Genomic DNA, 13,456 nt, shown 5'->3' on the forward strand with positions numbered 1-13,456 from the left:
AGAACACTCTGACGCAACGGTGGGAGTTTAGAGCATTGAAAGTTGGTTGACTGGCACGGTACTTTAGGTTGTTGTTTGTCCACGTCTTTAATGTTAATCTCCGGGTGATGCCGTACCATGTGAGTTCTCAAGTTTGTGGTGTTTCCAAAATACTTAACTCTCGCTTTGCAAAGCTTGCATATGGCATGATTCCTCTAAGTTCCGTCTTCCCCTCGAGGTTATAAAATCTGAAATGTGTCCAATGAGGATGGAGCAGGTTGAATATTTTTTTCTGTGAGGTTTGCCATTGTTTGCGCTGACTAAACAACTTCCGCTGCACTTGTTCTTCTTCTGATTATAACAAGAGTGCCCAGGCGTCAGTGTGAATTCGACGCAGCGCCATCTATGGGAATGGCAGGGTAATGTCATTTCAGGACAATGGTGTCAAAACCAAAAGAAAAAAAATTAATCGATTTTTGGAATTCTATGAATCGATTTTGAATCAGTAGAGCTTGAATCTTGATCATAATTCGAATCGATTTTTTTGCACACCCCTACCTGTTTATCTGTGTTTTTAAAGGAGCCATGTTTGTAATTTTGTTCATGCTTTCCATGTTTGTGTTTTGTCACACAAAATTAATCCAGTAAATGTTATCCCATCAGCTCATAAACTTGTGCGTGATTCATCATAAATCAGAATGTGGCCACCAGATCAGCACACAGAAAGAGTCACCCAGTTAATAGTCTATATCCTTGACGTTCCACTTCCGGAATTGCTCTGGAAAATCCACCGGATTTCACCCATTCAGGCCGGATATCCGTTGCCTTGGGCTTCCTTTGTTTTGGCATTTTAAACTCCGGTCGATTTATGAGGACTATGGTTAACCTTTTCTCAGATCTCCGCAAGGTAAGTCCAGACAGCTAACTAGACTATTTGTCCAATCTGAGTTTTCTGTTGCATGACTAAAACAACTTTTAAACGTACACATTCAACCACAACAAGTTCCTTCCAAGCCTATTTTGCAGTGGCACCGCGGCTTTTCTCCGGTGCCCAAGACGATTGTGATTGGTTTAAAGAAATGCCAATAAATCAGAGTAAGTTTTCCACCTATCCCCGAATGCTACAGTGCACAGCATAAATGAGTACACCCATGCTAAATTTGACTAAAAAGAGGAATAAAAAAATCATCTTTTGGAAATTGAACTTAACACCTTAATTAAAAAAATTAGGAAAAATCCAACCTTTAAGGACACCAATTTTCTTTGTGAATGAATCGTAAATGATATTATGGAAAGTACCCCATGCCAATCTCTAGGTATGGTGAAGGGTATGTGATGATGTGGGGCTATTTTAATTCCAAAGGCCAAGGGAACTTTATCAGGATGCATAGTATCCTGGATCCATGAAATAACTGCCCTTTAAAAATACAAATCTGCCTGCCTCTATGGGAATTTAACATAGGGGTGTACTTACTTATTCCCGCTGTATTTTAAGGAAGAACATTTATTTATTCACGATAAATTATTCATTCACAAAGAAAAGTGTCCTTAAAGGTTGGATTTTTGGATCAATTTCCAAAAGATGTTTTTTTTATTCCTCTTTTTAGTCAAATTTAGCATGGGTGTACTCATTTATGCTGAGCACTGTATGTGGAGTAGCCAGACTCTCCTCCAGCGCGCTTTGGAGGAGGGTCTGGCAAAGCAAGACTACCCAGTTAATGGCACCGTCACATAATCCAGCCAAGTTTGGGCAAAAGGAGACCACAGTTCCCGACATCCCACTGCAAACTGACAGGGGCACAGAGGCCACCCAACAGACGCCTGCATACTGGCTAGAAGGATGCCCAGCAGAGAAGTTGCAGTCAGCGTTTAATTCCTACAAGCGTGCCTCAATGCTCCCTCTGAGATAGAAACGGAGATAGACGCAGAAATGGTCTTGCTTGTCCACATGGTCAAGATTGTTCAGATCACTATTTACAGAATTAAACTACACTTTTCCTGGAGAAAATTACCTACTCCAAGACAGGGCTTCAAGATCAGGTGATAAAACAGGACCCACCTCTTATGTTACATTGTATTATAATGGTACAGTACATATGCCCTAATTAAACTTAAATTACGAATGACGCCGGACTACACCATTTTGTAAACAAAGCCATACAGAGAAATGAAGTCGACAAAAGGATTGAAAAACTCCCGGGACACGAAAATCGATTTCCTGGGTGAAAATCTTGTCTTTTTCCACTAGGACATGAACTATGCTCCCCCAGGTTGAAAGCCCTGTAATCCAGCCATCCACCCTGACCTTCTCCTTACACGGTCCAGAGCACTTTTATACAGCTGAGAGCAATGTGGTGAATTTGGAAAGAAATATGTGGAATATATACAAATTACAGTGATTTACTTTTTAGAGCTATACGTACCTGTTTAAAGCAGCTTAAATTTCAGCATGTTGCTCAGGGGTATATAACAGTTTTAGAGGAGTAAAGGTTATACGTGGAGGAGTAAAGGTTATACGTGGAGCAAAGCTAAGCAAGCTAAATTTGGTGTCAGTTATGGTCAGCGGTGGGTGTAATTTCTAAGAATCAGTCCATTTGAACCCTACACAGTGATAGTCATGTGCTAAGGGAGTCTGGGCAGGGTTAATGAGACCTAGGAGGAATCAGATTTTGCAATGTCAGCCTGAATTATAAGAGGGAAGTGAGAGAACCTCAGTCACAGGGACTGACTGAACAAGGCAGTGGTCATAACTGAGGTAGGAACATTTATTGCTATGTGAAGAGTTAATATATCATATTATATATATATATATATTATATATACAATATAATTTAATTTCGTTATTTGATTATATTTCACAGCCTTAAGAAATAGACATTGTTACATTGATGTGATTAATGTCTGGGGTAGCAAAATGTTGCAAAACCTTGTTATAAAATGTTATTAACACCTAAGAAATATGTCTTAAGTAATAAGTGTCTCGAGATGGTCTAACTGTGATTTCAGATACAATCAGTCTGATAATATTAGCATTGGTGTCAGCCAATCATTCAAAATTCTTATAGAATAAAAAAAATATATACTGGCATTATGCCTTATGGAAAAATAAATTTGGGACTGCAAATAACATCTTTCTATCCTATAGTCCTACTATCTATAAAACTGGTGTTGATTATTTGATTTATTAGGTAGACTGGCTCCTTAGCAACACTTAGAGGAAGTTTCCCTCACCACCCGAGGTTTCTCCCTAAAAGGAAGTTTGTCCTTGTCACTAAATGCTTGCTCTTGGAGGAATTGTTGGGTCTTTATAAATTATAGTGTGGTCTAGACCTACTCTATCTGTAAAGTGTCTTGAGATAACTCGCGTTATGATTTGATACTATAAATAAAATTGAATTGAATTGAATTAGAATGTGTACTTTCATGTCTTTTATGGTATCTTTGTAACCTATCTAGAAATAAATACTTTTTTCTATCTATCTTGCAAGCTTCTTTTTCTGAGACAGCTACACTGTATTCAGAGGTACTGCTGCTTTGATTTGTGAGACAAAAAGAAAACCACATTGTATATTCTAAATGACAGATGCATGTTCCAAAGGCCTTACTTTAAAATCCTTTAAAATCACAGTTTAGCAATCAGTTATACATGTTTCTACCATATGACCCTTGGTATACATATACATATTCCTATGAATGAAATAGCAATGTAACGCTATAGCAATTATTTAATTTTAAAACTTAGGTTACATATAGCCCAGCTGCCGATAGGTGGGGACAAACGGGTCTGTTGTCCCGGGCCCAGGGTAGGGGTGGGGGGGGGGCAGAACTGGGCCCTCATTAAATTATGAAATGATAAAAAAAAAATAAAAAAAAAAATAGGCCTATTTGTGGAAAAAATATATAATATTTGAGTTACATAAAAGCTTTTTATTTGTTTTCTTCCTAATTGTCCTTGAAATAGTGGTCAAGAACCCTCCCACCCCCAACACAAAAATGGTTTGACCACTGATCAAAATTTGATGTTGTCATTTGATTTTTACTATTAAGATTTTTCTTGTAATTCTGCCATGTCTTATCTCAATGTCTCAATTTTCACATTGAATTGTGTGTAAAATGTTCCACACAAGTCAAGTTGGCTCACACTGACTTGACTGACATGAATTCTGCTATGTCTTTGGTCAAATGTGTTCATCATCGCCTTCTTTGTCTTCTCTCTCATAGGCTATCATCATGGGGGAGTGGTCCTTGTTGTCTGATTTGTTGGACAAGGTGCAGTCACACTCCACTATAGTAGGGAAGGTCTGGATGAGTGTTCTTTTCCTCTTCAGGATCTTTATTCTAGCTGCTGGTGTAGATAAAATATGGGGAGATGAACAAGCAAACATGAACTGTAACACCCACAGCCCTGGCTGCAGGAACGCCTGCTATGATCGGTCCTTCCCCATGTCTCACACACGCTTCTGGGTCCTCCAGATACTCATTGTCTCCACTCCAACAATCATTTATTTGGGCCACGTCCTTATGGTGATTCGCAGAGAAAACAAGCTAAGGAGACGCCTGGAGCAGAAATTTGGTAAAAATGGGAAGGTTAAAGCTCCAAAGTATTCAGATGAACATGGCAAGGTACAGCTCAAGGGTGTCCTGCTGGTCAGCTACCTGATGCAGCTGCTGTTCAAGATCCTGCTTGAAGTGGCATTCATCGTAGGTCAGTACTACCTCTATGGCTTTATACTTATGCCTAGTAAGATTTCATATTCCGACTACCCCTGTCCATTATCGGTAGACTGCTTTATAAGTCGTCCCACAGAGAAAACCATCTTTATTGTCTTTATGTTGGCAATGACCGTCCTCTCTGTGATCCTCAACATCATTGAGATGTTCCACCTAATGATCTCAAAAATGAAGGAGAAGAAAAGGAGAAGCAGTGGCTCAGAGATGTACTGCCTCAACAAACCAAACCACAATTCAACTGAGGGAGTTACAGGTTGTTGAAGGACTGTGAACAGAGATATTTAGCTTTAAGTTGGATCCTGATCCTTGCTTCTTGCTTTGCTCAAGGTTAATAAAATATTGAGTTAAATCACATCCAGTTTTTAATTGTCAGAGTACTACATGTATCTTATGCACCAATAGTAATACATCATATATTTTACTTTCAGGTAAATCAGGTATGTGGCAAGTACCAGGATGGATTGTATTCAACCATATCTATCAAATTGTACATTGTACAGACGTGGTTGATGTGAACATGACATTATCTGATCCAAGAATATTAAATGTATATGTGTAATTAATTACCAGTAAAATTGTGTTTTTATTTCAACATCTGTTGAGTTACAATTTTTCTCAGTAGCTTTGGTACATTTCTCAGATCACAATTGACACTCTCAAAACTGTTTGTTCAACCTCACATGATCTAGTCACTTGTGCACAAGATAAAGCAATTTATCATTGTTTTGGTCAAATAGCAATTGTTTTTGTACATGGATGTAATTGATCATGTACAATTGTCTGCTGTTTTTTTACATGTTTAATTGATTATATGTTGATCCAAAATAAAGTTTTTAGGCAGCTTGGACTGAATTTTGTAATGCTTTTTATTTGCACATGTGCTCCTCATACATTTAACAGTTAAGACTGGTCCTGGCTGGTTTCTGTCTCAAGTTCTCTGGCTGTTTCTGTCTTTTTAACTCTGGAACTTGGAGATTGTTTCAAGCTACAAATTGCCTTGAACCTTTTCAAACTCAAAAGTGGGCCTATGTTGACAATACCTGACCAATTTGGTGTTCCTAGCTTCATGTTTAGGTTAAGTGTGTTCAGTATTATAGTTTTGTCATTTTAAGAAAAAAGGAACACATACCAATATTGAACATTTGAAAACACACTAAAAGAAAATTAATCTTAACATTTACTAAAATAGAACATGTTAATAGTATAAAATGAATCTTAACCAATCTATAAAACACAATAAAACAACTATTTACGTGTGTGTGTGTGTGTGTGTGTGTGTGTGTGTGCGTGTGTGTGTGTGTGTGTGTGTGTGTGTCAGGGTACCCCCAGGATCCTCCAACTTAAATTCAAGGCTTTTTAAGACCTTTTTAATAACATTTCAAATTAAATTCAATGCCAACTTCGTACCCATTCCGACAGAAGTATGAGGGGAAAATGTAAAATCTGTATACATTTTTCAACCCTAGAAAATAATGATGTACAAGTAGGCTACTTGAATTAAATAAAACATTTTATTTAAATTATCAGTCATATTTAATACAATTTACTGGATAATAATATAATCGAATTAAATAAGATATATTACACTGCATAATTTTACTTTTACTTTTGGTACTTTAAGTATATTTTGATAATACTTTTGTACTTTAACTTAAGGGAGATGTTGAATGCAGGACTTGTAACTGACAAGTAACTTGTAACTCTACAACACAGTTTTTTCTACTTTTACTGCAATACATGATCTGAGTAAGTCTTCCACCTCTGTAAATCACCAATAACAGTCATGCATGAAAACCTGCAGCAATGTTAAACACTGAAAACACAGCTCAGTTCAGCGTTTACTTGCAGCTCTGCTACAGTAGCAGATAGCCGTTAACATTACCTGCCGGTCACATCGTCTCTAAATAGTCCGCTCACACTGAAGTCCTGCACAGATCAAGAGATGTTAGAGTCCGATGACTGCTCGATACGCTGCCCTTCTCGCCCTTTCCGAAATCTTTTTAGACAGGTTGAGTTGAGCCTCGAGCGCAGTCAGCTTTACTGGCTCGTCCTGAGGGCCTTTTCTGGTGTCTGTTGAGGAAAACAAACACAAAACACAGAGTGAGGTCTGATGTAACAGACATAAAATGGACTGAGTCTTTAAAGTACATATCTTAGAGTTTTACTTACATTTTGTAGCCTCGCTATAAACTCCCTCTCCTCCTCCAGTCCCGAGGTCCCTGACTCCTGGTAGGGGACAGGGGTTTCGTCTTCGGAACTGGAGGAGGAATCAGGATTGCGGGACCTCTTCCTGGTGGTGGAGGCTTCTGGTGACTCTGGTGATGGTACAGTGGAGGTGAGGGCCTGGCGGAAATCCCTCATCCTCTTTGACTGGGCCACGTTCAGGCTGAGGGCGTAGAAGCAGTCAGCTGTGGCCGTGTTGTGGCACAAAGGTGGCCACCATCTTCTGCTGCTCGGCAGACAGGTTGTTCTTTGCCTTAAAACAGTAGAAGAGAAAAGATTGCTACAGCCAGCAGAGTTTTAATGAAATCCAGCATTAACAGATGAGTGACTGAGGAGAACTCACATGAGCAGACACAGCGGTCCTTAGGTCGGTGAAATTGGGGAACCCTTTAAGGCCCATCTCCGCCCACGCGTCCTACAGGTGGTGCAAGAAGTTTTAGCATGGGCCCTTCTTAGCCATGAAAAAAACCAGCTGGTTCAGTGGCTTGCTGGCCGTCCGCAGCTGCAGCCACCTCTCCAGCCAGCGAAACTCAGTCTCCAAGAACATTTGGGCCGCCCCAAATGACTTGTCTTGTGTTCCCTGACACAGAAAACAGACACTCTTTCAGAGGAAACAATAACAAAAACAGACTCACAAGCAGTGATGACAACAGTACACAAGTCGAGATTTTAATACTTACAGAGATCACAAAGAGAGGGAGAGAAGACAAAAAGTATTTCAGTACACGGAGGGGAAGATAAACACACACAAAGACATCACTTTGCATGGCAGGCTTCCGTTGGAGATGGACTATTTTGGCTATTTTCGAAAAAGGGATGCACTGGCAGCTTTGGGACCCCCAGTTTGGCCCCCTCCTGGCACCACTTCAGGTCCTCGCAGGATATTATCCTGGCCATCTTGCGGCTTTTCACTGCCAGCTGGTGCAGGACAACGTTCCTGGTTATGTCTGTGAGGCACTTTATGACGGTGCTCACCACATCGATCGCAGTGAGGCGAAACTGGGCAGTGAAAATAAAGTTTGGTTATTTGGTGGCAACTTTGGTTTGAGTAAAGCTGCAAACTTTTTGAAGTCAATCGACTCACACAGTTGTGTAGACATCCCAGTATCAATCCACATATTAACCCACGCTTCCTCCTGCTTTTGGTGTTTCTGTCCATAACTAGCAAAGAAAGATTGTTCTTGCTCGGGCTTTAACGTCTGGATATTCGGCAGCGTTGCCACAACAGACCAAATGGCTTCACTCGCATCTTTCTCCGCCGCCATTACGGAACTACAACTCTAGCGCACGACCTCAACATCATCGTTCTCAACCACTCCCTCTGTTTGCTGAATGGACCGGTAAAGATTTGGCTGGAGAAAACCCAAGACTATACCACAAACCCAGACGTAGTACTGAAGGGAAATGAAAATTGAGCGGAAGTACGTAGGAGGGCAGAGCCAGGTTACAATTTTATAGCATTTGGAAAAAAAAAAAAAAAAAAATGTAATGGTTTCAAAACAGTGTCAAGACTAAAGTTTGACAGTTTGTTGTTCACTCAACATCCTCTGATCTTAACTATTAGTCAAAAAAATGCATAATTTCTGCTTTTTTTAACTCAAAAATGAGGTATAATGTCATTTAAATTAGGTTTAAAGACCATGAATTTAAAAAAATTGAGAAAAATGACAAAAACATGTATGTGATGTGCTACCGCATCATCTGTATACAATGGGATGATTCTTATTTAAGAAAACGTGTGTATGTAATTTTTTTATTTTTAAACATTTCAAAAAAAAGGTTTAAACAAACACTTCTTTTGAACAAACGTGTATGACTTTTTGTATGTATGAACAACAGGGAGGCCCTGGAGGTAACCAGTCTCCCCTAGCTTTCTGATCACGGTCGGAAACTAAGCAATCAGGAAAAGTTAACACATTGAACATTTAAAATTAAACAGTTGATTAACGTCAGCTTGTTGCCCCGTGTGAGCTGATGACCTCATCTGTTGACATTTCTGAATGCCTTCCTACAGCTGCTTCATAAAAGCTTTCCACACAAACTAACGTACATGTGTCATTAGTATAGAAAAAAAAAAATTGATTTTAACTGTGTCGGGCTCAGACACAAACTTCTTAATGCCTGTCGGACGCGGGCCGGGCTCGCACAGAAAAATTCGGCCCGATCCAGACTCTAGTGTGTGTGCATAACGTTATGAGCAGTTTGCAGTTCACTGTGCCGCAAACTGCTCGCATCATCTGTACCAATGATCTAACATGTCCAGGGATACCATATATCGTCTGCAAAAACTCCCACAGTTGTGCACAAGGTCTAGGATACTGTACATCAAAAACATAAAAAGCCTAAAGCAGGCATCTACTGCCCCAAGAAGAGATGGGTGCTCCAAGGCATGTCCATGCACTATAACAAAGGCTTGTGATAACTGATGCCTGTCCCCAAGAAGAAGCACACGTGGGACCTCTGTGCTTGTCCTTTTCATAAGGTATTCAGCGATGTTTGTTCCAACCTGTAGCAGAAGCAAAGCGATGTGTCCTCGCCTGTCTGCAATATTGCAAGCATAAAAGTCAAATGTAAAATTCTACAACTTTGTATCACATTCTGGCGACTAGATTTCAAAATGCAAAAAAGATTCCCTGACCTTGCTCTGACTTTACTACAAAATGCTCAAATTCCTTGATTTTCCGTGCCTGGAATAGACCCTCTTAAATGTCACGGCATTCCAGAAATGTAGTATAGTGCATGCAGAGCAATGCATTATATTGTTCTTTTCTTGTTTCTTCTTTTTATCATTATTCTTCTTCCAGGCCCTAATTTGACTAGAACCGCTTGCTGTAGAAATTCCGTTCAAAATATTGATGAGTTGGTCCTTGTGCAAATTTTGGGTCTATGTCTTGTCATGTGATTTATACTTTGAGATACTGAATAAGAACTAATAAGCTCTTTGTGACATCAGTGAAACTTCATTGAACTCAATCTAACTTAATTACATTTGCAGCACCTGATCATTGATTAAAATGTGTGAAGTCCAGAGAAAATTTAACTCAGGTTCTTTTTTTCTGCATGGAAACTGGTCAAATACTAAGCCGTCCAGAGACATGTTTCGTTGATCGGACCAGTATTATACTAAAATATCAGTGATCGTAAAAGACATTTATTTGTAACAGCAGGCCTAGGCTATTTTCAGAATATTTGTTGATTTACAGCAGGATTGTTAAGTGCTGCATCAAAACCAAACCTACAGGATATATTGTTGCATTTCGGGGCAGTGGTATCAGAAAATATTACCGGCAGATACCCACATTTACAATATCAGTATTGGACATGAAAAAGTTGTATTTTACCATTCTTATTCATAGTACATATATGTCTTTTATTAAAAACTTATAAGCTTTTATAAAATGTGCCTACCTTCAAATGTAGAGAGTAAATCACCCAGGTCCCATTCTACCAGTTTATTTTGAACATGATCATCCATCTACAGGAAAACAATAATAATAAAAAACATTACAAAGCTGCCATATATCACTTTCAATAAGCATTCAGAAATGTCAAGCAAGCAAGCAAGCGGTCATTCTCATTACGCCAACAACATTTGACAGCTAATAACATAATGAATAATCAAGAATAGTTATTTTGGCAGGCAACACACACACACACACACACACACACACACACACACACACACACACACACACACACACACACACACACAATTCACTGCCAGCACAGGTTAGAATCAGCCAATTTCTATATTGCATTAGTGGAATTCAGCTGCATGGAGGCAAAGTACTCCGTGACAATAGCTCATGCAGGTCAAATTTAACACGTTGGTCGCAATTGATTAGACTGACGCAAGACTTCTTTGCCAGGTTGTTAACTAACTAAAATGAACCTATTGGCGGGAACCGGCGATGTGTTCGCCTGTCTTTGTCAGCATTACAATTTGTATTTTGTATTTAAATGAACTACATAAAGTACTTAATACATAACATTTAGTAACGTTACACAAACAGCTAAAACACATGCAAGCCTGAGCATTCAAAGTAGGCTACATAATCGCTGAATACAAATTTCGCTCTTTTTTCTGCATGTTCACAATTCAGCAAGCAAGATGGCGGCGTTCGTCTTTTAACACAGTCATGGTCATTCGTAACGTTAACGTAACGTAGGCTGAGGACGGTTACCGGTGAAAAAAATTTGCCGCGCATTTTAACACTCCTAAATTAAAATATCCAAAACTAATTTACCATTGGCAATGTCCGTACGTTACTAACGGTCGGTGGATTAGCTAACGTTAGTAACGTTTTATTCATAAACCGCTCCTTAAACCGAGCTAGCTACCAAGCCAATGTAGCATACAATGACTCAGATATATCTTAATAAAAAAGAAAATCGACAACGTAACTTTGAATGTGCAAACAGACATAGAAGATAACAACGATACAGCCTTGAAATGTCTCCATTAACGACTCCTTTGAAATAACGTTAATTAAGTTAAATGTCACACTTCATAAGATAGCTAGCTAGCAACTGGCTAGCTTACGTGAGTCATTGTATGCTACATTGGCTTGCTAGCTAGCTAGCTAGGTTAGTGCCATGACAAATGTTAGCACGCTAAAACGTAGCTAACGTTGATTTAGCTCGGTTTAAGGAGCGGTTTATGAATAAAACGTTACTAACGATAGGTAATCCACCGACCGTTGGTAACATTCGGACATTGCCAATGGTAAATTAGTTAAAGTATTTTAATTTATAAGTCTAAAAATGGGCGGCAAATTTTTTTTACAGCTAGCTAGCTAAGTTACGTTAGCTAATGTAACATTAGAGTTTATTCTAGAAGCACTGTTTAACAAAACACATTTTCAGCAACAAACTACCGGTAAAATGAGAATGCTTACCTCGCCTCCCTGCCCCAGGAACCAGATGTGGTTTTTAAAAAACCTGCTGCTGTTCGGACTCATCAAGAGCGAGAGACGGCGATGTGGGGTGACTGGGGGTTACGTCAGTTGAAGAGGTGCGCTTGTTTTTCCCTGTGTGAAGATCCAGCGGGCGGGGTGCCAGATAGAGCGATCTCTTCAATGTGTTTCTGTCTTCGCCCGCCGTAGTTCTTTGCTGGTATTTATTTGTAACGCAAATCGTGATGGGATTTATATTTAATAACGTTACTTGAATAAAACGAAGCTAAAACAACAAGTTATTATTCTAATATCGTTAGACTGTTTTTAAACTAAGCTAAACCTATACACATGATCTGATCTAATCTACGAAACAAACGTTTTTTATACGTCTTTTATGTCACGTTTTTTATTCTTCCCATACCATGTCATGACTCATGAGTGTGTGTGTGTGTGTGTGTGTGTGTGTGTGTGTGTGTGTGTGTGTGTGTGTGTGTGTGTGTGTGTGTGTGTGTGCGCGCGTGCGTGCGTGCGTGTTAAAACAATGTCATCCAAAATAAGGCGGATCAGCAGTGTTGAAAAACTGAAGCCTGGATTTCGTTCAACGTCATCAACCCAATGCAATGGGTTATAATATGTTTAACCATTTTGTAACCCAATTATGGGTAAATTTATACATTTCAGGCTTAACCCAGCATATGAGTAACCAAAATAACCCAGCATTTTTAAGTGTGTAGGGTTTTCCCTCAATGTCCTATATATGCCTTCCTGCTTCGTTTCTTCTTGTATTGAGGAACAATGTGGGTTGATTACTGTCATTTTTATTTTGCTTGACCAACAGGTTGCTGGTTTGATCCCTGGAGTGACAGGATAAATGTGGGCAGTCAAGTGAAAGAGCAGCACGCCCTTCTTTTTCATTACCACTGCTGAAGTGCCCTTGAGAAAGGCACTTAGCCCACACATGCCTTAGTGGAGATGTTCAATAGCCAACAGATATGACTCTGTGATTGTGGTGGGCAGCTTTTAGAATAATAATAAACAAATCAGTTTACACAATTTTGTTTTTGTTTTTTACATTTCCCTTCTTAATAAGTCATACCAGTTTTATCCACTTCAGAAATGCTAGCTAATAGCCTTGCATGAAATTATGAGATAAATGAGAAATTTTCCAACATTTTAAAGGGACAGCATATTTACCAAGTGTATGTGTATGTACAGTTGTGCAGTTAAATGTACAGTACAGGAAGTGATGTCAGAACTCTTCAGATTTATTCAGAATAAGGATTATTGTTGAGTCACAACAGTGCCATTACAGGGAGAGAGATATTTTCATAATATTATTAATAATATTTAGTTGGTATTTTATTTTGTTATGTTATCCACGTCATAAATGTGATATTGGTGATTGCATTTAAAATGGGAGCGGAATATATTTTTTAAACTCAAAATGCTGAGAAAAAAAAAAAAAATGTATTAGAGTAAAAGTCAATAATTTAAAAATGTGTCTATCCAGTGGCATACGAATATTCTGCTGTTGTAGTCAATCTTCAGCATTTTATGCATTTTGTGGTCTGAGATACTTTTGCGCACACCACTGTAATTGAGTTGTCACCAAATATTGCTGAGAC

General features: G+C 39.0%; 1 protein-coding gene across 1 annotated transcript; it reads left to right on the plus strand.

The window, feature by feature from the left end:
- The first annotated feature begins 2,553 nt into the window (after nucleotides 1–2,553).
- LOC116053514 (gap junction Cx32.2 protein-like) lies at nucleotides 2,554–5,301 on the plus strand. Its single transcript, XM_031304592.2, has 2 exons — nucleotides 2,554–2,734; nucleotides 4,201–5,301. Exon 2 carries the CDS (start codon nucleotides 4,210–4,212, stop codon nucleotides 4,969–4,971), a length of 762 nt encoding a protein of 253 aa, XP_031160452.1. The 5' UTR covers nucleotides 2,554–2,734; nucleotides 4,201–4,209; the 3' UTR covers nucleotides 4,972–5,301.
- Nucleotides 5,302–13,456: the final 8,155 nt, after the last annotated feature.

The sequence above is a fragment of the Sander lucioperca genome, chromosome 19 (genome assembly GCF_008315115.2).
Source record: "Sander lucioperca isolate FBNREF2018 chromosome 19, SLUC_FBN_1.2, whole genome shotgun sequence".
Taxonomy (NCBI): domain Eukaryota; kingdom Metazoa; phylum Chordata; class Actinopteri; order Perciformes; family Percidae; genus Sander; species Sander lucioperca.

Excerpts from the sequence above, each read along its gene's own strand:
- LOC116053514 (XM_031304592.2), top strand. The coding sequence starts at position 4,210 with ATGGGGGAGTGGTCCTTGTTGTCTGATTTGTTGGACAAGGTGCAGTCA.